This window comes from Chiloscyllium plagiosum, chromosome 1 (assembly GCF_004010195.1).
Source record: "Chiloscyllium plagiosum isolate BGI_BamShark_2017 chromosome 1, ASM401019v2, whole genome shotgun sequence".
Lineage (NCBI taxonomy): Eukaryota > Metazoa > Chordata > Chondrichthyes > Orectolobiformes > Hemiscylliidae > Chiloscyllium > Chiloscyllium plagiosum.
Window position 1 is genome coordinate 144,343,170 of NC_057710.1, and position 26,395 is coordinate 144,369,564.

The window sequence follows — 26,395 nt, forward strand, 5'->3', positions numbered from 1 at the left end:
GGGGGGGGGGGGGGGGAACTCCTGGTTTGTGAACTTTTGGTAATCAGTAGAAGCTTGGTATGTTGGATCCGTCTAGTTTCCTTTTTTGGAAGTTGGTCTTATTTATTTCTCCAAATTTCTGAAGTTGAGTAGAGTTGTGATTTGGTTCTCTAGTTGTGGGGTAGGGTCTATTGCCACTTGTTGGTATCTATAAGTAGTATGTTCACTTTCTCAATGTAGTCTCTTCAATTTAAAATGACTGTCAAGCGTCCTTTGTCTGCAGGTAGGATAACAATGGTTTTATCTGTTTTTAGTTTTTCTAGCACCTTCTTGTGTATTGAGTGTGGTTCCTTCCTTTTTCCTGCTTAATGTTGGTGCTACTGTCCGTATGATGTTTGCTGGGTTTCCTCTGAGTTGGCTACCTATCAGTGTTGATTCTAATGCTGCTAAGGAATCTTTCTTGTCCGCATCCTGGAAATTGAAATTTAATTATCTTACTAAGACAGCTTTTTCAATGTCTGTTAAGGGTTGGTCAGATGAGTTTTTAATCTATGCTCCTGTGATGTCAGTGTAAGTTTGTGTAGTTTTCTTTCTACAGGTCGAATTTTTTCATTTTCTAGTGTTTGTTGCTATCTAATGTCTATGGCTTGTTGTACTGTTTCTGCACATTCATGGTCTGTAAATGTAACAAACACTACATTGGACAAACAAGCAGAAAACTAGCCACCAGGATACATGAACATCAACTAGCCACAAAAAGACGTGACCCACTCTCTACTAGTAGATCTCCAGCATCTGCAGTCCTCACTTTCTCCTTAAATACAGGTAAGGAAGAACACAACTTCGACTGGGACAACACATCCATCCTAGAACAAGCCAAACAGAGACACATACGAGAATTCCTAGACGCATGGCACTCCAAGTGGAACTCTATCAACAATCGCATCGACTTGTATCCTATTTACCACCCCTAAGAAACAGAACAGGAAATGACATCACCAAAGGAAATGATGTCACCAATCCAAAGAAACCTAAACACATAAATAGAAAGCGGTTCATGCCACCAGTGCTTCATCTGGAGGCTCACTGATGATGCTACCTAATATGGTGACGAAACGGCTGAAAATGAACATGACAGCTCAGCAAGCAAACCTGCATTCAGAACCTCAACCTGAGCTACAAATCTTCTCAAAACTCAGACTACTTTTATATCGTATGGATATGGAGTGAAACTTGTATTTCAATTACATGCCTTCACAACTGATAGCCAAAATTGTCATGAGACAAACCCTTATGAGAGACAGCAAAGTTAAATGTTGTTTCTAAATTGTATAATATTTAGCTTTGTTACTGCACAAGGTACTTTAAACGTGAGTTTTGCGGGGGGGGGGGGGAAGGGAAAGGGAAAGCAACAGGGAGTATGGAGTCAAGTAGAAAGATAAGCAGCAGGTTAACGTATGCAGCTTTTAAGTTTAAAGCAGACTAGGAGTGAAGCAAAAATGAAGGATGTTGGAAATCATGAAGATAAGAAAATTAGCATTAAGGCGCTTTACCTGAATGCTTGTAGTATTCATAAAGTAGATGAATTAACAGCACAAATCATCATGAATGATTATGATGTGGTAGGCAACACATAGTTGTGGTTGCAGGGGGTTCAGGACTGGCAGTTAAACATCCAAGAATTTACAACTTTTCGAAAAGACAGGGAGGTGGGCAGAAGGGGCAGGGTTGCCTTGTGAGTTAACAATGAAATTAAATCTATGATAATAAGTATGTGCAAATTAAGTATGTGCAAATTAAGTATGTGCATGTTATGAGCATAGTTACAAATAAATAGACACATAGCTGTCAGTCAATCAACACTATAGCCAGATTTATAATATTGTATGTATCAACTCAAAGATTTGTTAGTGCAGAAATATTTTAACATGAATAAGCCCACAGTTATATTCCAAAGATTTTGAGGTTCCATGAATTGAAAAAAATGTAGCTGAACATAGATCAGGTCTTAGCTACCATGCTACAATTACAGAAAACAAGTACAATTGACTAAATCATGGTAGACAGGAAAAAATGTAAATTACTAGCTTTTGGAAAACAAATTCTGTATGTTCTCAAATTCAACGAAGTCCCTAGTAGTGAAATTTAGAAAATGAAAATGTTGGAGACACTGAGGTTTTTTACTTATTCATATGATATAGGCACAGTTGGATATGGCAGCATTTATTGCCCATGCCTAACTGTCTGGAGGACAATTAAAATACAACACATTGCTGTGCATCTGGAGTCACTTTCAGGCCTGACCAGGTAGGGACAGCAAATTTCCTTCCCTCAAAGTAATTATGAGCCAGATGGGTTTTTAACAACATTTTACAGTTGTTACATGGTCACCATTAGGCCAGCTTTATAGTCCAGATTTTATTAAATTGGAGGCAAATGTCACCATCCCTCATGGTAGGATTTGAACTCATGGCTTCACAGCATTAGCTTGGGATCTGAGTGACTAGCCACATTTCTATTACTCCATTTCCTCCCAATCTACAGTCTATAGGTCACATACAGCCCACCACAACATTTTGTGTGGCCCACTATTTGCTTTAATGTACAGTTTATTCATAGATTTTTGCAAAGAGCTGCTCCTCTAATCTGAGGTCTTTTGTTCCCTTTTGTGCTGCGGTAGGTTTGCTCATGTGCCTATCAGCAGTGAATGCAGGAGAGAATCAATCGTGATTGGAGGGCCAACAAGCAGTCTAATGACTGAAGTCATAGCAGTGGGTCTGCAGGGCAACTCTGGGAACTGGAGGCCTTTTTGCTTTCATTTCAGATTTTCAACATCTGCAGTATTTGACGTCCCTGTGCACCACCCTGACGTAGTTGGTCAGGGATAGTTTGAGGAGGAGGAGTTCTGCCAGCCTGCCGACTCTTCTTGTAGAGGAGTTCCATGAACACCAACTAGCCATGAAACGACATGACCAGCTATCCTTAGTAGCCACACACGCAGATGACAAGCAACATGAATTCGACTGGGACGACACTACTATTATAGGACAAGCCAAACAGAGAACAGCCAGGGAATTCCTAGAGGCATGGCACTCATCCACAGATTCAATCAATAAGCACATCGACCTGGACCCAATATACCGACCACTGCAACAGAGAGTTGGAACTGACAACCAGAAGCGGCAGATTCACCACTACAAATGCCGGAGGAAAGATCACAGAAGTGCTTCACAGGAGGCTCCCAACACTGAGGATATCACCTCGACAGCGGACGAAACGTCTGCAACACAAATTCCCAGTTCGGCGAACAGAACCACAATAAAATTACAAACTTAATTACAACCTGAATGATCCCAGTGCTCAAAAGACTGGACATTTCTTTAGCTGCGATTCAGCAGTAGTTTCAAGTACAATAGGTTATTACAATGGAAACTCAAATATCTGAACGTGATGGGCGGACATTATTTCGTTCGGAGAATTGATTATTCAGAAAATTGATTAAATGCCTTTCCTCTGGGGTTCGGAGTTTTAAAGTCTGCTCCCTATTCAGGAGATTGCAGCAGTGCACTGCGTGCGAGACCCTGCACCCAACACCGCCACCCTCTTGTCCCCCCCGCTCCCCCAGCACAAAGCGCGCAACCCCCTCCCCCAAAAACCCGGTCCAACCCCTCTCCCCGCCCCCAACCCCGACCAACACCGGCCACCCTGCCCCCAAACCCTGTCCAACAGCGCCCCCCAGTACAAAGCGTGCAAGCCCCCGCCCCATCCCAGAGGGCATCCGGACTGCACACCAACAAGAGTGCTGCTGCTGCTGCATTTGTGGGATAAGTCTCCAAATAGCGCACAGACACACACACAACCTTCACAACCTTTTACTGCACATTTTTGTTCCCTGTTTGCCTTGTACAGGACAATGTTGGAGTGGTTATTCCTGGGAAGTGGGGGGGTGAGGTTAGGGTACACCCCTCTGTAGAATTCCAGGGAAAGTGTGGGGAGACAGAGAGGGTGGGAGGGCAGTCATTTGGAGACGGTGCCTGTTTAATCACTGTAAACATAAGACACAATCACTGCTGGAAATACGTCTTTGATGTAATGTTTCTATCAGGACCTCGAGATCTCATTCGGATAATTGGTATTTGGATAATCACATTTCCTCTGTATTTAGTGACTAATCATTGCTAAATGCCATATAACTGATATTTCTCACGTAGTGAAGATTTTTTTTTATTGGCGAAAATAGATCACTAAATCGATCACTATGTGAAATATTCTGTTTAAAAGGAAAGGTGATTGTGTCTGTATCTTGGTAGTGTGGATGAGCAGAGGGATCTTGGTGTCCATGTACACAAATCTTTGAAAGTTGCCACCCAGGTAAATAGTGCGGTGAAGAAGGCATATGGCGTACTGGCTTTTATTGGTAGAGGAATTGAGTTCCGGAGTACTGAGGTCATGTTGCAGTTGTATTAGACTCTGGTGCGGCCACATCTGGAGTATTGTGTGCAGTTTTGGTCGCCATACTATAGGGGGTAGGTATAGGACAGATGGTACGGGTATGTTCTTTACTCAGCGAGTCGTGAGTTCATGGACTGCCCTGCCAGTAGCAGTGGTGGACTCTCCCTCATTATGGGCATTTAAGCGGGCATTGGATAGGCATATGGAGGATAGTGGGCTAGTTTAGGTTAGGTGGGCTTGGATCGGTGCAACATCGAGGGCCGAAGGGCCTGTACTGCGCTGTATTCTTCTACGTTCTATGTTCTATCTAGGGTATATGACTTTAAATAAAACTGCCTTCTTTCATCACTTCCCCCACCTTTAAAATAACCGTCTAATTTTATTTAAAGACTGTTACTATCTATTAAGCAAGGTGAAATTATTATAATAGCTTCAACAACCAAAACAATTGCCTCAAAAGTCTATATATCAATTAGTACAATCAAGTGTGGTTTAGAAATGAACTTATATCAAGATACATTTGAGAAGAATGGAAAATGCAATTTTGATAATATAACTAACATTAACAATCCTGTTTACAAAAATTATTATAAACAAAGTTTGTCCCTTTTGTTTGAAAAGATTGTAATAAATGTTAAACTGTACTATCATAGGTCAGCATAATAAAAAACAAAATGGCAAATAACATAGGTATTTTAGAATGCAAAGACTTACCGCCTTTGTGCCAGTATTTTGCACTGTCTTCATCATTATGATCATAGTTGTCCTGGTTTACTTTTAAAAGTGCTTTAGCTACCTGAAGCACTACATTATCAACAAAGTCTCGAGGCAAAGCACCACAGTTTCTAATTTTCTCTACTTTCTCTCTGGGTTGGAATCCAGTCCCCCATTTGTTGGGCACAGAACAATCTGTATCAGCAGAACTATCTTGCATCATGTCATCTTCAACAACTGAACAATCTGTAATATGAGGAAATGGTGAAGCAGAGTCTTTCATCTTACTAAAACCTGTATCATCTCCAGCACACACAGTATAAGAACATCTCTCCCTAATATACTGCGTTCGTTCTTCATCCAGCCTTTTCTCACAAGACGAGGAATACGTCCTTTGGCTACCAATCAAGCAAACCTTTAGCAAAAACGGGGGAAAATAAAGAACATTAAGTCAGTCTGTCTTCTTTCTGCACCATAGAATGACACAAAAAAGAAGTTTCAAACAAGTGAAAGCAAAAAGTGTGAAGAAAAGGGTATATTATGAGAAATTGCTGGAAAAACTCAGTCGGTCTGGCAGCATCTGTGGACAGAAAACAAAGTTAACGTTTTAAGTCCAGTGACACTTGTTCAGAACTGATTATAGCTAGATATAATAGTTATATATGCTAGAGACACAGTGGCGGTGCTGTTGGGGGGAGATAAACTTTATCCAGTCCTTGGATTGCCTAACTGTTTTTCTCTCTCTTTCTCTATTTGGTCTCCATCTACACCTATAGTTTACTGTTCCCCAATCCCTGCACCAACCTCTTTTCCAGCATACATACCAACCTTTTCCAATCTACAATCAATTCTAAAGAATGGTCATTTGACCTGAAAAACTTTCTGCTTTCTCTCCACAGATGTTGCCAGACCTGTTGACATTTTCTAGCAATATCTGATTTTGTTCTGATTTGCAACATCCACAGTTCTTTGGTTTTCTTTTTAAGGTAAAGGTGCGCAATGATGTACAATCTATTGTTTGCACCTGTATCAGGAGTACTTTAAACATTTTAGGAAAACACATCTTAAGTTTTAGGTTTTGATCTGAAGTGTTTGGACATGTCTCATTTGCATATTTCAGTTAGCATTGCCATGTATTGCAATAAATTTCCTTCCTCTAAACTGATATTGGAGTTTCATACTAAATTTGTAAATAAAAGTTAAATTTGAAAATCTGCACTATATGAAAAGAAACAGATTGGGGAATAAGTAGCTTATAAAAAGCAGAAATTACTAGCTTGCAGGCCAGCATTCTTTTGTTTGATAGCTTATAGCAAATAAATACAGGCAGTCCCTGGATTGTGAACAGGTTCAGTTGAGTACATTCACAAGTCAATTCATATGCAAGTTTGAACACAATACAGGACAACATAAATACCCGTTGCTCAGTACTGGGCAAAGTTCAAATGTTAGATCTTTAAAATGATACAGTGACCAATCTTGGCAGGTAAACCAGAAATTCAAACTCAAAAAGTCAAAAATCATCAACTTATCTAATTAAACAAAATCTTAACTTTCCCTCTATTTTTTAGTTTAACATAGTGTTTCTGCTGAGACAGTTGATTTGGCGTAACTGCATCATGGAGTCATAGAGATGTACAGCATGGAAACAGATCCTTTGGTCCAACTAGTCCACGCCGAACTAGATATCCTAAACTAAGCTAGTCCCATTTGCCACACTTGAAACCCTAAGCCCCTCCAAAACTCTCCTATTCATATACCCATCTAGATTCCTTTTAAATGTTGCAATTGTACCAGCCTCCACCACCTCCTCTCCAGCTCATTCCATACATGCACTACTCTCTGCATGAAAAGGTTTCCCCTTAGGTTCCTTTTAAATCTTTCTCCTCTCACCCTAAATCTATGTCCTCTAGTTCTGGGCTTCCCCACTCCAGGAAAAAAGACCTTGTCTATTTACCCTATCCATGCCCCTAATGATGTTATAAATCATAAGGTCACCCCTCAGCCTCCAACACTCCAGGGAAAACAGCCCCAGCCTACTCAACCTCTCCCTACAGCTCAAACCTCCCAACCCTGGCAACAACCTTGTAAACCTTTTGAGCCTTTTCAAGTTTCACAACACCATTCCTAGAGGAGGGTGACCAAAAGTGTATACAGTATTCTAAAAGTGGCGTGACCAATGTCCTGTATGGCCACAACATGACCTCCCAACTTCTATACTCGATGCTCTGACCAATAAAGGCCTTCTTCACTATCCTATCTACCTGTGACTCCACTTTCAAGGAACTACAAACCTGCACTCCAAGGTCTCTTTGTTCAGCAACATTCCCCAGGACCTTACCATTAAGTGTCAAAGTCCTGCCCTGATATGCCTTTTCAAAATGCAGCACTCCACATTTATCTAAATTAAACTCCATCTGCCAGTCCTTGGCCCATTGTACTGAGGTAACTTCTTCGCTGTCCACTACATCTCCAATTTTGGTGTTATCTGCAAACTTAGTAAGTATACCTCCGATGGTCACATCCAAATCATTTATATAAATAACGAAAAGCAGTGGACCCAGCACCAATCCTTGTGGCACACCACTGGTCATAGGCCTCCAGTCTGAAAGGCAACCATCCGCCACCCTCCCCTGTCTTCTGCCTTTGAGCCAATTCTATATCCAAATGGCTCGTTCTCCCTGTATTTCACGTAATCTAACCTTGCTAACCATATATAAAATCTACGATGAGCCTTTGTTTTATTGAAAACTAAAGTTTGCAAAATTTACAAACCAAAGAATGCATCAGCTCCATTTAAGTCTCAAATCCATTGTTGTTAAACCTTCATCTGAATAATTTGACTGAAAACTAAGCAGTACATTATTTTGAAAGTCTTAGTAGCAAAACAATGAGAAAAAACAGAAATAATCCATGAAGTTAATGGTATGATATTCTTCAATATATCTGTTAAACAAAGTATCAAGATTTTAGTCAAGAATTTTACTGCATTTGTAAAAACAATTATCTAGAGACAATTATAATGTTGTTATACTAGATTTCTACAGATACTCACTAAAATAGAGTATATTTAATTCATTCATGGTCATGTTACTGAATCATTTTTGAAGCAGCAACGGTTTGAATTATTTCAACATCAATAATATAGTAGGACATTCTCAACACTATATCATAATCCACACAGCAAGCCAATTACACATTCCTGCAACTTTTTGTTGTTTTAATTCTTTAAATTTAGTTTTAGCTTACTTAAAATTTTAAAAAGTAAGTCTAATTTGGCAATTTTTGAAGAAATAATTTAAAAAGTATCCTCACCATATATATATATATGTTAGGAAAATATTCCACGCAAAAACAAAAATACTACAGAAAGAAAAACACCTCACACTAACCCGTTTTGTGGATGGAATTCGAAGGCAGTCCTCCTCTACTTTAAAACCACAAGCAGAACCCACTTCTATAATGAAATCCAGATATGCTCTGTATTGTGTGCTTTTGGTCTGTTTTCGACAGTACTTTCCATAGAAATCAAAGAAACAACAAGGCAGGACAAAGTAGCGGCATGAATAGGATGACCTGCGACATAAAATTAAATTCATGAACCTTTCAGCACTACAAACATTTTGTAATCACATCCTATATCTAACCAACTAAATTAATGACAACCAAAATTGAAGAATTACACAGCAGAGACAGACACAGAGACAAAAAAGCTGAAAATGATGAGCTGGGCAGAAAAAAGTTTTGAATAATATCATAAATTTCAAATAAACATTTTTTTTAAATATTTCCACCATGAAGCAATTGTAAGTGTGCAGTGAATAAGTACAAGCTCTCATTAATATATGGAAGGAAAGACAGCATTGAGAAAATCTGTGTATTGTTACATTGAATTAATTACCATTTTAAGAAAATATACAAATTACCTTGCTGCAACGACTGGAATCCATGGTGTTAGTTCATCTGAATGGTTGCCAATTATCCAGTCCACATCTGGGAAAAGGAAGTCATCACTTGGCGTAATGGCACATTCCTAATAAAACACCAACAGTTTACCGCTACAGCCTTCGTTATGAAGCATAGATCATCTACTACTGTGAAAGTTTAACACTATTTTGGAAATATTGAAGTTTTGCCTATCAAAAGGATGCTAATTTTCCAGGATTAGTCATTCACAATTTTTAAGGCTGCCAGCCTTTGTTGTAAACCTGCTTGCAATGGGTTGAGGTAGTTTAGCTACAGCAGGCCTCTAGCATATAGTGGGTTTGCAAAAACACCTTGAAATTGTCTTTTAGAAAGCAGAACAATTGGATAATTAATTATGCTTATACAAATTGCAGAGCTTTGTTGACCCTGGAAAATGTAAATAATCCTGTGCCATCAATGGCAGTGTTATTGACCAGATATAAGCGAACTGTGTGTGTTTGACTTTGCTTTAGCATCGGAGAGCTAAAATTTGAATACACATATGGCAGGACTGCCATATTAGGTATACTTAGTGTCTTGTGTTACTTCTAGGAAATTCTGGGAACAGTAGGAGAAAGTGGAAAACTGGCACAGTAACTCCTGAAGAACTGTATGCGAAGCCTTTCTGCACTCAAGAGAACAAGCAACTGGAATGGAAAATATAGGATAAAGCTGAATAATTTCTGATATTTTTACTCTTTCTAATTAGGTATTCCACTTTTGTTCCTAAGATTTATATTCTCAAGTCAGTTCCCCTCTTATACAGTACACAAACTGGATTCCCCTTGAGTGAATCAGTCATTTTTACCTAGAGTGATAAAGAAACACCTTTGGTTTCATACCAGTCTGGCTCATTCTTAATCGTACACCTTCTGAAGTATATCAAAATAACAACCAAAGTTTTGCAATGAACACAAGCCTTGCGAGCAATGTTAAGGACTCATTTTCTGAGAACTATAACATTTAACCTAGTTCTTTCTAATTGTGACAAGGAACTTTTTAAAAATAAACTTACAAATTTACAGCTCAAAGTGAAGGGAAGTTATTAAAAATGGAACACTTTCAGGAACAATGCATCAGCTTCAAGAAATCTATGCTAAAGCACAGTAGTAGGTTGAAGCTTCCTCCAATCTGTCTCAAGGTACTTTATCAGACAATTTGACAATTTTCCACAAAGAATTTCCATTTTAATGCATATTTTTAGTGGCAATTAAAACTTAAAGACAAACCAAACTGATTTTATAAAATGGCCCTTACAAGCAAGATAGTCTATCAGTACAATACATTTTCTATGACAGGAAGAGATTTGAAGTACAAAAAAAATCAAACAAAAAAAATCTATATTTAAGGCTTGAGATTCCAAAAATGATCAAAGGACAAAATAAATGCTCTGTACCTGAATGTACATAGCATTTGGATGAAAACAAATGAACTTTTGAAGCAAGCAAATAGCTATACAATCTGATAGCTATTATAGAGACATAGCAACTGGTGGCAGATTGGGACTTGAATATTGAAAGATGAAGGTGCTTAAAAGATAGGAAGCTAGGAAATAGTGGTGGGTTATTTAATTAAACAACTAACCTAATTTCAGGAAACCAGGATGTAAAAACCATTTAAGTAGAGCTCAGAAATGTTAAAGGGAGGAAGAGCTTGTGAGAGCTGTGTACAGGCCTCCACAGGGTTTAGTGAAATATAAAAGAATTAATAACAGGTATTTGTCAAAAAAGTAGTGGTATTCAGTAAGATTTTAACTTACATGTGGACTGGACAATTGGAGGTACAAATGTAGCCTAAATGAGGAATTCATTAAATGCTTTTGGGATAGTTTCTGTGAACAGCATATTTCAAGCTAACCATGAAGTATAGGCTACGCTAGTCCTAGTAATGAGCAGAAAATAGAATTAATTAATGACCTTGTAAGCACAGGCCGCCTTGGTAACAGCAATCATATGACTGAATTTCACTTTCAGTTTGAGGGATAGAAAAGTGGGTCCAGGAAAGTACTTTAAATTTAAATAAGAAGTAATTATCAGAGGGATAAAAGAAGGAAAATGAAAAAGCAAATTAAGTGATTGATACGGCAGAAAATATTTCAGCACTGTTTTAGAATACACAGAACAAATACATTTCAATGAGAAAGAGAAGTTTGAGGGAAGGACCCACCATTCATCATGAATTCAGAAAAGGTTAAAAAATTCAAACTTAAGGCAAAAGCATTTAATTGTACAAAAAATGGGTGGCAGGTCAGAAAGCTGAACAGAATATAAAAAAGCAAAAATAGTTAAAAAATTGATAACAAGGGAAAATAATTTAGGAGAAACTTAGCAAGAAATATAAAATAAACAGCTTCTATGGACTTCTAAAATGAAAAACAAGTTAAAGTGAACTTTGGTCCTATAGAAAGTGAGACCGAGAAATTAATAACAGGAAAAAAGGCGATGACAGATGTACTTAACTGATTTAGGGTGTAGGTTTGCTCGCTGAGCTATAGGTTTGATATCCAGACGTTTCGTTACCTGGCCAGGTAACATCATCAGTGGCGACCTCCAAGTGAAGCGAAGCTGTTGTCTCCTGCTTTCTATTTGTATCTTTCTCCTGGATGGGGTTCCTGGGGTTTGTGGTGATGTCATTTCCTGTTTGTTTTCGGAGGAGTTGATAGATGGCATCTCGGTCTATATGTGTTTGTTTATGGCGTTGTGATTGGAGTGCCAGGCCTCTAGGAATTCTCTGGCATGCCTTTACTTAGCCTGTCCCAGGATAGATGTGTTGTCCCAGTCGAAATGGTGGCTTTTTTCATCCGTTTGTTTGAGAGTGTTGGTGGGTTTGTGTGCTACTATGACCTCTCGGAATCCTAGTAGCACACAAACCCACCAACACTCTCAAACAAAAACTAACAAACTTAAAAGATCCAGTACAAAACGAATGTCATCTACAAAATTCCATGCAAGGACTGCCACAAACACTACACAGGACAAATAGGAAGAAAATTAGCCACCAGGATACACGAACACCAGCTAGCCACAAAAAGACACAACGCCCTCTCCCTCGTTGCCCTACACACGGATGAAAAAAGCCACCATTTCGACTGGGACAACACATCTATCCTGGGACAGGCTAAGCAAAGGCATGCCAGAGAATTCCTAGAGGCCTGGCACTCCAACCACAATGCCATAAACAAACACACAGACCGAGATGCCATCTATCAATCCCTCCTGAAACAAACAAGAAATGACATCACCACAAACCCCAGGAACCCCATCCAGGAGAAAGATATAAATAGAAAGCAGGAGACAACAGCTTTGCTTCACTTGGAGGTTGCCACTGATGATGTGACCTAGCCAGGTAATGAAACGTCTGGATATCAAACCTACAGCTCAGCGAGCAAACCTACACCCTAAATCTCAACCTGAGCTACAAATCTTCACAAACCTTGCAAAAGTACTTAACTGATATTTTGCCTTGATCTTCAATATAAAAAATGCAAATAAAATTTCAGAAATTTACAAACCAGGAAGTAGAAAGGAAGGAAAAACTCAAAATTATAATGACTAGGGAAGTGACATTCTTGGAGCTGTGGGTTGACAAGTCAAAAGTTCCTGAAGAACATCATCCTAGAGTCTTAAAAATAAATGGAACAGTTGATGTGTCAGTATAATTTTTTCAAAATTCTCTTGATTTGCAGAAGATATATTTCATACTTTCCATTTTAATGATTACTCCTTTATTCAAAAAAGAAAGGAAAACTGAAACCAGTACAGGACAGTTAGCTTATATTAAAGGGCACTTCGATAAAGGTAGAGGTAATCAGCAAAATCAAAATTGTTCTGTGGAAGGGAAAACACGTTAACCACTATGAGTTTTTTTTAAAAGGGAAGTAACAGGCGTATATAAAACAGAACAAGAAGCAGCGTATTTGGCTCCTCCAGCCTACCGTGTCATTTAATAAAATTATGACTATCTACTCAAGTTTTGAATTCCACATTCTCATCTACTTTGGATTACCCTCAATTTCCATGCCAACAAAAATCTATCTTAAAAATATTCAATGACCTGCCCCCACCATCTTATGAGATTGGGAGCTCCAAGTTACACAATGAGACAATGTACTCCATCTGCCACTTTGCTGCCCATTCTCCTAGCTTGTCCAAATCAGTCTGCAGCTCCCGTGCCTCCTTGGTACTACCAAAATGCTCTAATGCTATCTTTGTATCATCTGTAAATTTAGCCAGAATACCTTCAGTTCCTTCATCTAGATTGTTAATATATGAAGTGAAAAGTTATGGTCCCAACACAGAGCCTTGCGGAACACTACTTGTCACTGGCTGCCATCCTAAGAAGGAACTTTACATCCTCAGTCTCTGGTTTCTGCTAGACAGCCAAGCTTCTGTTCATGCTATCACCTTGCTTCTAACATCATGGACCCCTATTTCACTCAGTAGCCTCCTGTGAGGCACCTTGTCAAGGGCCATCTTGAAGTTCAGATAGACAACATCCACTGGCTTTCCTTGGTCTAATCTGCTCTTTACTTCCTCAAAGAATTCTCGCAGATTTATCAGACATGATAAACCCTTGATGAACCCATGCTGACTTTGCCCTATTTTACCACACACTTCCAAATATTCTGAAATCTCACCTTTCACAATGGATTCTAGGATCTTGCCGATGACCAAGGTTAGACTAATCTGTCTGTAATTTTCCATCTTTTGCCTTACTCCCTTTTAAAACACGAGTGTCATGTTAGCGATTTTCCAGTCCTCTGGGAAACTCGCTGATTCTAGCAATTCTTGAAAGATCACCATTAACGCCTGCACTCTCTCTTCAGCTATCTCCCTTAGAACTTTTGTGTATAGGCCATCTGGTTCAGGTTTATCTACCTTCAGACCATTCAGTTTTTCTAGCATGTTCTTCTTGGTGATGGCCATCGTACTCAGCTCTACCCCCTTACTCTCTTGAACTTATGGGATATTACTCGTGTCTTCCACTGTGAAAACTGACACAAAGTAAAAGTAATTATTCAGCCAATTCAATTCATTCAATGTGATATTAAGAAATGGTTGAAGGCACTGGATACTGCAAAGGCAATGAGCTTTGACAAGATTCCGTAAACAGGACTGAAGATTTGTACTCTAGAACTTACCACACTCCAGACAAGGTCTTCAGTACAGTTACAACATTGGCATCTTTCCAACATTGTGAAAATTTGCTCAGATATGTTCTGTACACAAAAAGCAGGAGAAATCCAACCTGGCCAATTTCTGCCTCATCAGTTCACTCTCAACCATCAGTTCAAAAGTGTCATCAAGTAGGTAGGTGGCCATCAAGTGCTTATCAAGCAGCACTTGCTCAACAATAATCCGCTCTCTGACAACCAGTTTGGGTTCTGCCAGGGACACTCAGCTCCTGATTTAACTTTAATCGATACGAATCAAGGGGAAAACTCACCAATACTTCATTCCCAGTATCAGACTGGTTGTTTATTGCTGAGACACAAAATGTCCAATATGAGCACATCTTTATGGTTGTTTGTGGAAATGACTGGGCACATGTCTTTGGGACTTTGCACTGCATATCACTGTATGCACAAGTGCACTCGTGAAAGAGAGATAGCAAAAATGACTGTGTTCATGCGGGCATCTGAGTCCTGCTTCTCAGTAACTAAATGATATTAACTTGTGTTTCTGCACACGCACTATTTTTGATCTATCTAGCAATGATGCCCATAAATGAAAACTTTGTTTATATTATTACAGTACAAAGTAGCTTAGCTTTGCAGTTAATGTGCAAGTAGAATTCAAAAAGCATACAGTACTATGCATCTTTTTCTTACCTCGAGACATGTCCGTGGACCATACATATCCCAAATTTTCCGTTTCCTCACATCAAGACCTCTACCAGGGTGCTGAAAGGTTATGACAATTTGAAACATGCAACATTTATTTACTAAACAAGTTTTTTCAAAAGAAACTTTGCAATTTAGACAGTTAAGTGGCAATGGTTTATTATCATCACACAAGTTTTAAAAAATATATTTATCTTAAGATTTTTAAAAACTTTATGGGAATTTGGCACTATATATATTATGCTTTAAGAATATATCGATTCACCACAATATTTTGTATCAGAGACTGAACGACAAACTCAATTCAGGAAATTATGTTGTCTTTCCTCTGTGCAAAAAACTTAAGATATGAAACAAGCATTATCCATTACTGAGTCCCATAATTAGTTGCTCAATTCCCAACCATATCAGGTCATGAAATCATATATTCCTAGGCCTTTCCCACTGACTCATTTGAGTTACAAAAGCATATTGTATGACATTTGCTTGTATCTACATTGCCATTTCTTTTTAAAAAGAGCAATTACGAAGTTAGCATTTTATAATTTACATTCAAACACACACATTTCTTAAAATATATCTAATATAAAGTTCTACTTAGAAAGCTGTCAGGTTAGACTTTGCTGACAGCAACAAATGCTTTTGTCCATGGGCTCTCTGTATGGCTGTGCATGTCAAGTTGCATCCAAACAAGGCAACTAGCTATCTCAGAACCCTATATGAACCGAGCACGTACTTGAGTAACTATCAAGTAAACTGAAGAATCATGAATGAAGTAGCACAATATACCTCAGGAAGTACAACTGAGTAAATTAAAATCCATACAACAGCAGGTACAAAAAGCAAAAAAAAAGGAAAGCATCAGATTAATAGTAAAAGTTAGGAAACACAAAAAAATACAGTGTTAATAATAACCTGATAACTATTAAAATCCACACCTATAAAAGTTGATTTTCAATTCCTAAGAGGCTATTTGACAGTAATCAAGACTTAACCCGTAAGATGCAGAAGCAGATGATGTTCGTTTGGCACAATGAGTGTTCTGCCATTCAATGAGATCATGGCTGATATAATAATCCCCAACTCTACTTTCCTAACTTTACACCATAGCCCTTGATCCGCTTATAGATTCTGTCTAACTTAGCTTTGAAAATATTCAATTACCCAGTTTCTACAGTCCCTTGCATTAAAGATTCCCCAGATTCACTCCCTTCTGAGAAGAGATTCCTCCTCACCCCTGTTCTAACTGGGCAAATCCTTATTTTGAGAATATGTCTACTATCGTGCCCACCTCTACCACCTCTGCTGGCAACATGTTCCAGGTACCCACACTCTCTGCATAAAGAACTTTCCATGCATATCTTGCTTAAAACTTTTCACTTCTCACGTTTAACTTGTGACCCCTAGAAATTGAGTCCCCCATTCTGGGGAAAAAGCTTTTGCTATCTACCCTGTACATACCTCAATTGGTCCTACCTCAACCTCAGTCTTTCTAATTAAAGAAATCCTAATCTATTCAACCTCCCTTCATAGCGCCCTCCATACCAGACAACATCCTGGTGAACCTCCTCTGCACCTTCTCCGAAGCATCCAAATCCTTTTGGTAATGTGGCGACCAAAACTGTATGCAGTATTCCAAATGTGGCCGAACCAAAGTCCTGCTAACTCTTGCACTCAATACCCCATCTGATGAAGGAAAGCATGCCGTAAGCATTCTTGATCACTATCGACCAGCGTTGCCACCTTCAGAGTACAGTGGACCTGAACATCCAGATCTCTCTGTACATCAATTTTCTCCAGGGCTTTTCGACTTACTACATAGTTTGCTCTTGAATTGGATCTTCCAAAGTGCATCACCTCGCATTTGATTGGACTGAACTCCAAGTGCCATTCCTCTGCCCAACTCTTCAATCTATCTATATGCTGCTGCATTCTCTGACAATCCCCTTCACTGTCTGCTACTCTATCAATCTTAGTGTTATCTGCAAACTTGCTAATCAGATCACCTATCCCTTTCTCCAGATCATTTATGCATATCACAAACAAGGGTGGTCCCAGCACTGATCCCTGTGGAATACCACTGGCCACAGTTCTCCATTTTGAGAAACTGATGGATTCATTAATTCAGTCTGACTGTATGATGAACCTCTTATGGATTTTCTAACACAAAAGCATGTCATGATTGACCGGAAGTTACAAAGCTGAGTTAACAAGATGTCTCTTCTCAAGGTATCCAATTCTACCTTGATTTCCAATAGCCACAATGGGACTATTCATTAGAAGACGACATGTAACAACTGCAGTATTGTTATTACAGACAACACTAAACTTCACTCAGTTCAAGTTTCACTTACTCCTTCATTGGTCAGGATATGAACCAGTAATCCATTCCCACATCCCAAATCTATAAAGGACTGTTTGGCGGTCAGGCCTTTTTCTAAACGCTCAGCTTCCCAAAGAACCTGCAACATGATTAGAAGAATCATTAAAATGGTTTCAAATGTTTGAAATTTATTCCTGCACTGTAAAAAAATGTATTTGACTAACTAAATTATATAAGTATGCATAGACTAAATATGGATATTTTTCCATTCCACAAGATCATTAGATATAGGAGCAGGATTAAGCCATTGGTCCATGGAGTCTGTTCTGCCATTTGACCACTGCCAATATGTTTCTCAGTGCAATTCTCCTACATTTCCCACCCCCTCCACCCTTTGATCCCCTTACTAATCAAGAAACTCTGTCTTAAAGACATTCAATGACATGACCTCCAAAGACTTGTATGACAAAAAGTCCCACAGGTTCACAAACCTCTAGCTGAAGAAAGTCCTCTCTATCTCAGTTCTACAGGGTTGCCCCTTCACTCTGAGGCCATGCCTTTGGATCCTACTCCCACTGGAGGAATCAGCTTTTCCACTTCCACTCTATCCAGGCTTCTTAGTATTCTGTAAATATTAATGAAATCTTCCCTCATCCTTCTAAACTCCAAGTACAGACAAAGTCCTCAACTGCTCCTCATATGACATCCCTGGGATCATTCTTGTTGACCTCCTCTGGACCTCCTCCAAGGCCAGCACATCTTCCCCTAAATACAAGCCCTAAAACTGCTCACACTATCCGAAATGCAGTCTGACCAGAAACTCAGCAGTACATCTCTACTCTTGTATTCTATCTCTGGTGAATCAAATACAAACATTGCATTTGCATTCTTAACTGCCAACTGAATCTGTACGTTATTCTTGACAGAATTCTGAACTAGGACTCCCAAGTCTCTTTGTGTTTCAGATTTTTGAAGCTATTCCCCATTTAGAAAATAATCTGCACGTTTATTCTCCCTGCCAAGTGCATAACCTCACACATTCTCACATTGTATTCAACCTGCCACTTCTCTGTCCACTCTTCTACCCTGTCCAAGTACTTTTGCAGTCTCCCTTCCTCCTCAACATTACCTGTCCATCCACTTATCTTTGTGTTATCTGCAAATTTAGTGACAATGTCCTCTGCTCTTTCATCCAGATTGTTAATGTACAAAGAGAATAGCTGTGTCCCAACACTGACTACTGCAGAACTAATCACTGGATGCCATCCTGGAAAAGACCCTTTTACTTCTGTATCTGCCAGTCAGCTAATCCTCTATCCATGCCAGTATCTTGCTCCTAACACTTTTTGGCCTTCTCTTATTTAGCAGCTTCCTGTGCAGCACCTTGTCAAAGGCCTTATGGAAATCCAAATAATTCATGTCCACTGGCTCTCCTTTGTTTGACTTGCTTATTACCTCCTCAAAAGAATTCTAACAGATTTATCAGACATGACCTCCAATTGACAAAGCAGTGCTGACTCAGTCCTACAGCCACATCGGTTGAGTTTCGTATCAACATTATCTCTATGTGGCACAGTGCAGAAAGAAAACGGATGTCAGTTTCAAGCAATGGAAACAGCTGCCTTTTTAAAATGATGCTGCAGGAAATGGGTTTTTAATACAGCAGCTTTCCTCTGTTTCTCACTCTTACTACCACCTCCCAATCATCCCTCAGCATTCACATCACCACCAGGCAAATAGGAGGCTGACTTTTAGTGCAGGGATCCCACCTGCCCCTGTTCCCGGTGAAGGGCTTTTGCATCTTGCCAACTTCCACACCCGAGGCACCTCTGTCCTGATCCAACTCCTGACTTTTATCCATATTCCCACCAGGGTGCCAACCTCTGGCATGCCTCCAAATCCCTTTTAAATCTTTCCCTTCTCACCTTAACCCTATTCCCTCTACTTCTGGACTCCCTCAGACCAGAGAAAAGACCTTGTATATTTACCTTATCCATGCCCCTCATGATTTTATAAACCTCCATAAGGTTACCCTTCAGGTCCGACACTCCAGAGAAAACAGGGCCAGATTATTCAGCGTCTCTATACAGCTCAAACCCTCCAACCCTGGCACATCTTTGTAAATTTTTTCTGAACCCTTTCAAATTTCACAACAGTTGAAGCTGGACTAGTGTTTTCCAATGGTTCACCATATTTTCCATGCCACTTCCAGGCAACTGTGGACCCGTACATCCAGATCCCTCAGGACTTTAATGCTTCTAAAGGGTTCTGCCATTTATTGTTGACTTTCACCCTGCATTAGGCCTTTCAAAATGCATCACCTTGCAGTTGTGTGGATTTCCTCAAAATAGGACTGACCCAGACATACTTGTGTGTGCGTGCGCTGGGGGGAAACATATTTAACTTGCTCTTCCTTCGGAGGAATGCTAGTAATGTGTTGCTGGAAAAGCGCAGGAGGTCAGACAGCATTCAAGGAGCAGGAGAATTGACGTTTCGGGCATGAGCCCTGCTAAAAGGGTTCATGTCCGAAACGTTGATTCTCCTGCTAGAACAGCTCATGCCCGAAACGTCGAATCTCCTGCTCCTTGGATGCTGCCTGACCTGCTGCGCTTTTCCAGCAACACATTTTCAGCTCTGATCTCCAGCATCCGCAGTCCTCACTTTTTCCTAGGAATGCTAGTAAGCACATTTTAAAAAAAAGTCTTGCCACTACAGTAAATACGAGCCTCATCAAAATAAGTTATAAATCTAACTTAAATGAGTAATTGATACACATGACTATTAGAAGTGCCAAGTAGCAAAGCTTTATAAAGCCAATTTTTGCCTTTTTGGTTGAGAGACAGATTTGAGAGAAAAAAAATCACCCCAATTCAAGATCATCATAGAAGAAGGTGACAACTGGACAAATGAGCTACTGAGTTCAGTTGAACAAACACTGATATTGGATTTCTTTTGATGGAGCACACTTGAGCTCACTTCAGAAGAATTCAGATGGAAGTGGGAACTGATAGTGCGTTTACTTTCAGTCTGGGGTTTCCTCCTCTCTCAACCTGCATTCCCTCTCTCCCTAGGTCTTTTCCCTCTCCAAGACTCCCATCCATTTCTGACTTACACTTGCACTGTATCTTGTATCCCTCCAGCCCTATTCCCCTTACACTCCCCTTTTAAGTCAAGGAAATAATCCTTGGGACTTTATGCTCCAGATATTTACGCCAACACTATAAACAGTCCCCCAACAAACATTTAAAATGGAAATAAAAGTGACTAAGCCATGTCACCAGTCCTCAGGCTGCACCTTCAATCACAAACTGGTTCTTTCCCAGTAAACCTGCAGCAGAACACATGGGACAGGAAGGCCTCTGACTGGAGGAGCAATTTCTTGAAAGATGTTCCACTTACGCTGTATTTGAAATTAGATTCCCTACAGTATGTAAACAGGTCCTTCGGCCCAACAAGTCCACACTGATCCCCCGAAGAGTAACCCACCCAGACCCAAACCCCTATCCTATATTTACCCCTGACTAATATACTTAACACTATGGGCAATTTAGCATGGCCAATTCACTTGACCTGCACATCTTTGGATAGTGGGAGGAAACCGGAGCACCCAGAGGAAACCCACACAGGGAGAATGTGCAAACCCCACACAGATAGTCACCCGAGACGGGAATCGAACCCGGGTCCCTGGTGTTGTGAGGCAGTAGTGCTAACCACTGAGTCACTGTGCCACCCCAAATCTGGCTTCAAAATCAAAACAGCAAATTTCAAAAAAAGGATTTCCTGGTCTATGATCTTTCTTGTGCAAGGTTATTTTACTATGAACTACTGGAACTTTGTGAATGTGCCATAAATTCGTTCACCAGTAAAGCAGATGTCAGGTCCTATGAAGTGCTCTAGATGCACTAACCCTACATGCACTACCATAAAGGAACCGGATTCATCTCAGCGCTCAAATTCAGCAACACTTCCTCCTTCAGACTTGAGAAAATGAAGTGTCAGTTGGCCAGAATGATTCCTGGTTAATTGATGAGATTATAGGAACTAGTATTGTATTTGCTGGAATTTAGAGCTTTGAGGGTGAATAGATTAAAGTTTTCAAAATATTCTAGGAAAAATATACAGTTAACAAAAATAAACTATTTCTACTGGTTGTGAAACCTAAGGCAAGAGAACAGTCTAAATATTATAGCCAGAACTTTCAGGAAGTCTGCAGATCTCTCCTGCAAAATATAATTGATGCAAGGTCAATTACAAATTTCATTTCTGAGACTGATAAGATTGGAGTTAACCAAAGGTATTAATAGATCTGGGGTAACAAGAGATATGGTCATTATCTCAACAACTGGAAAATGGGATTGAGGGGCGAATTTGCCTAGTTTCTTTTTCCTCTGCTCAGACTTTGAAACTGGTTGAAAAATATATCAAATATTGGAGAATGTTAAATCAACAATCACATCACTGAATTCCATGATTATTACAATTAATATATATCAGTGGTGGTAAAATTGCATTCCATGACAGTACAAATTTCAGAGTATGATTGTGCATGAACATACAATTTCTCTCTTTAATATGTGGACATTTTCTTATAGAAATAATGAATTGTAGAAGGTAACTGAAACCTTCTGACTGCCTTGCACACTTTATCATAAAGTAATATTAAATCGGATGACAATGATAAAATGTTGAAAGATTAGGAGACATACAAATGCACAGCTCAGACAAATTACTGTAATAGAACTGGAAGAAAAAAAAAATAATCTAATCTAGACTGAAGATTAGAATTTTTCTTCACAGCTACAAAATAGCGGTTATGTGAAATAGCCTATCAAATACAGTTAATGCCAATTTATTAGCTCCTTCATCGAAAGCATACTACGTCTGATTAAGTTCAAAGGCATAAAATTACAGACATAGATGATTCAATATTCAGACAGCACAGAAAGATCCTCTGTGCAATATCTTCTCAAAATAAAATCATACCCTGGAGCTTCATGAAAAGTCTGGAACAAAATCTCCACATTTTTACCCATTTACAAGTGTACGAAGATTTATTTGCTTGCTTCAGTGATTAAATAAATTGATTAGTAAAGTGCAATAAATTAGCAGTGAAGATCAAAACTGGGAATTTGCTTTGCTTTCTAAACAAAAACTGAATTCTTCCTCATGAATACTTGACAACTCTATCGGCTGTTTATGTGAAGTCTGCCAATGAGTTGAAGAGAGATTAAATGGAATGTTTCCTAACTAACCAACGATTATGGTTAACATTATTTCTTGGAACCACTGCACTAACAATGGCTTAAATAATTAGACTAGACTCTACAACTATGCCAGCATACCACAGTTTAGAAAGTTCAAACAAGTTACCAGTAAGTATGTTGCAATGGCGACATCCTCATACACAAATTTTTCAGGATTCGTTACCTCAGGCCAAATCTAATTAAAATTGAATAAAAGCAGAATAAGTAAAGGAGCTTAAATACACGATAATGCAAAGCAGCTTTTAATTGTTTGACAGATCCATGGAATTTCATCTGGGGATGTAATCGACATAAAGAAAATAATCTGGTTCAGGTTTCAATTAACTACTGCTCACTCTAGGTAGAGGTGACTAATACCGGATTCATGAAGTCACAGATGTCTGTGCACCCTAGTTGCTGTATGCCATGTATGAACACTCATGGAAGGGCACAATTGGCAGATACCATCATCAAGCTGATTTAAATGGACACAGGGTTTGTTTGTGGGCAGGCTATCTTTTGTGTGAACGGATTTTTGAATTCATGTTCAACACTGCAGATAATCCAGCATAAAGTAGTTATAGACACAACATGCACAAGTTCAAAATGTCACTAATTTTAGTTTTATTTGTGTATGGATTTGTGGTATCTGGGTAGATATCGTGTGGAAATTTCAGACAAACACAGAGGAACCTCGATTATCTGAAGGGCACGGACGTGGAGTATTTCGTTCGGTTAATCAATAGCTGGATAATTGAATGCCGGATAACATAGTTAGCCAAGCACCAGGACCTTGCGATCTTGTTCAGATAATCTGAAACTCAGTTAATCAAATGCCGGATAATGAAGGCTCCTCTGTAAGTTAAATCCAAGTACGTTCCTAATCTCAAGAAAACTAAACCATGCAGAACTACTTAAAATGATTTACATTTTAATATGTCGTCCCACACTTAATAAACTGTAACAGTGACTGTGCTTCAGAAATAATTAATTAGCTGAGGATCTTTACAACATCCAATGGTTAAACTAATGTAACTGCTTTCCTTCTATGATTAGCAATACTGAAAATCAGAGGGATGGATAAAGAAATTCATACTTGTTTCACTCAAATCAGCAACCCTGTAGCATACTCTTGCCACAAGTGCGGAAGATCTGGCAATTAGACTAGGGCTTGATCTCTATTATTGTCACAGTGTACTGCTCAAGGTGAACCTCCATCAGTTCTATATACTTTAGTTTGCATTAGAAAGGTTGTGACTGAAGGGAAGAGGCTCTCAGATTGAAAGATTGCTTATTTTCTGTTTGGGAATTTCAGAGAAGGCCTGTACATCCAATAGAATGGCCACATACTAAGCAGGAGAAATAACTGGATTCAACTTTGAATTTGCCTCCGATCCCTGGAGATTTTTAAATTGGGTTTGTTGGATCCCTTTCAAAGAGCTATAACCAACCACATTTTTGGTTTGGAGGTCAGGGTGGTGAGAATTCCCCATCACTGGAAGTTTCAATCGTTACTTACAAATGCCCAGTCCATGTTTATATATCATTTTGGCAAACCTTCTTATACGAAACTCTGCTTTTAGGAGTTTTTTCAAAAAACAGAGCATAGGGAAGGCCATCATAGTATCAATCTATTATTGAGTAACAGCCACAATACCTCCCACACATAATCTGTAATTTTGGCCAAAACGATTGAGAAATGTTGACAACAGAAAATAAGGCACCATTGTATTCTCGTCAGATCTTATCAAAACATTACAGAGTGCCAGGAAACTAGGTACAGTCTGTTCCTGCACCTCAAAGTCAACATATATCTGGTACAAGTGAAAAAGAAACAGGGTTTTAAAAATAAATAGAATTTAAATTAAAAGAGAGTTGGATATTTTTGGAATTTAGTTCTCAGAATTGTACCTTGACCATGTCTTTGTATTTTGCTTTAAGACGATGGTAACATTCACTGTATTTTTCCACAGAAATGAGAGAAAGGGTGCTCTTAAAATTATTCTTCTTGTTCTCACTTGACCATTTCACAATCTTTGTGAGCAACACATCCGAGAGCCATGCTAGCTTGGGATACACAATTCCATCTGCATTCCATTTCTCAGGGCACAAGATCGAAACAGAAATAAACCTTTAGGAAAGGGAATGAAACAGTTAAACACCACAGACATGTTGATAGGTGTAGCAATGGCTATATTAGAACCAGTTTATCACAATCATGTTATACAAATAAAATAGGTTTGCCAATTATTTCATGAGAAAAGAATGGGGAATTGGGAAGGTTTACCATCTGCATGCCATAATTTGGTTGATGTTGGCTTTTACTAAAGATACCAATGATAATTTTGGAATGCTCATACAACTCTACCACTTTGTTCCGTGATTCATCGGTTCCAGTTAGTAATCAAATATTTTAATAAGTACAAAACACAGGAGCTTTATTAGAAAAAAAAACTTATAAAAATAGCAACCAATTTTTTTTCTGAAAATATCTAGGATATTTCCCACAGGGGAGAAAGACATGGAAGATCTTGAATGTGGGGGAAATAGATGGTAATATCTTGAAAAATGCCCATATTACAAAGGTGGTGGTGCAGGATGTCTTAAAACACATAAAAGGTGGATACACTCCCAGGACCTGATCAGATGTACCTGACAACTCTGTGCGAAGTTAGGGAAGTGATTGCTGGGCCACTTGCTAAGATATTTGGACCATGGATGATCACAGGTGAGATGCCAAAAGACTAAAGGTTGGTTAACACGGTGCCACTGTTTAAGAAATGTGATAAGGAAAAGCCAGTGAACTATAGACAGGTGAGCCCAACATTTGTGGTGGGCAAGTTGTTGGAAAGAATCCTGAGGAACAGAATTTACATAGAACAGTACAGCACAGAACAGGCCCTTCAGCCCACGATGTTGTGCCGACCACTGATCCGACCAGAACTGGATGCAGTATTCCAAGTGCGGTCTAACCGAAGTTTTATAGAGCTGCAACAAGATCTCATGACTCTTAAACTTAATCCCCCTGTTAATGAAAGCCAAAACACCATATGCTTTCTTAACAACCCTGTCCACGGGTGGTCATTTTAAGGGATCTATGTACCTGCACACCAAGATCCCTCTGTTCCCCCACACTACCAAGAATCATATCCTTAATCCTGTACTCAGCTTTCAAATTCGACCTTCCAAAATGCATCACCTCGCATTTATCCAGGTTGAACTCCATCTGCCACCTCTCAGCCCATCTCTGCATCCTACAACAGTCCTCTATACGGTCAACGACACCTTCAACCTTTGTGTCATCTGCAAACTTGCTGTTCCATCCTTCAATCCCCTCATCCAAGTCATTAATAAAAATTACAAACAGTAGAGGCCCAAGGACAGAGCCCTGTGGAACACCACTCACCACAGACTTCCAGGCAGAATATTTTCCTTCTACTACCACTCGCTGTCTTCTGTTGGCCAGCCAATTCTGTATCCAGACAGCTAAGCTCCCCTGAATCCCATTCCGCCTGACCTTCTGAATGAGCCTACCATGAGGAACCTTATCAAATGCCTTGCTGAAGTCCATATACACCACATCCACAGCTCGACCCTCATCAACCTTTCTAGTCACATCCTCAAAGAAATCAATAAGGTTTGTGAGGCATGACCTGCCCCTCACAAAGCCGTGTTGACTGCATTTAATCAAGCCATGCTCTTCCAAATGGTCATAAATCCTATCCCTCAGAATCCTTTCTCACACCTTGCAGACGACAAACGTGAGACTTACTGGTCTGTAATTGCCGGGGATTTCCCTATTTCTTTTCTTGAAGAGAGGAATTACATATGCCTCTCTCCAGTCCTCAGGTACGACTCCAGTGGAGAATGAGGATG

General features: G+C 39.3%; 1 protein-coding gene across 2 annotated transcripts in view; it reads right to left on the minus strand.

The window, feature by feature from the left end:
* Window positions 1-26,395, minus strand: part of trmt44 (tRNA methyltransferase 44 homolog) — a 65,182-nt gene that overhangs the window by 21,952 nt on the left and 16,835 nt on the right. Inside the window, exons 3-9 of one of the 2 annotated variants that reach the window (XM_043698686.1) lie at window positions 24,431-24,650; window positions 22,647-22,715; window positions 17,308-17,415; window positions 14,942-15,013; window positions 9,072-9,178; window positions 8,538-8,721; window positions 5,146-5,560 (exon numbers count right to left, since the gene is read on the minus strand). In XM_043698686.1, coding sequence (XP_043554621.1) covers window positions 5,146-5,560; window positions 8,538-8,721; window positions 9,072-9,178; window positions 14,942-15,013; window positions 17,308-17,415; window positions 22,647-22,715; window positions 24,431-24,650 — 1,175 coding nt within the window. The remainder of the gene's footprint in view (window positions 1-5,145; window positions 5,561-8,537; window positions 8,722-9,071; window positions 9,179-14,941; window positions 15,014-17,307; window positions 17,416-22,646; window positions 22,716-24,430; window positions 24,651-26,395) is intronic. The other variant, XM_043698693.1, reaches the window with a different exon arrangement.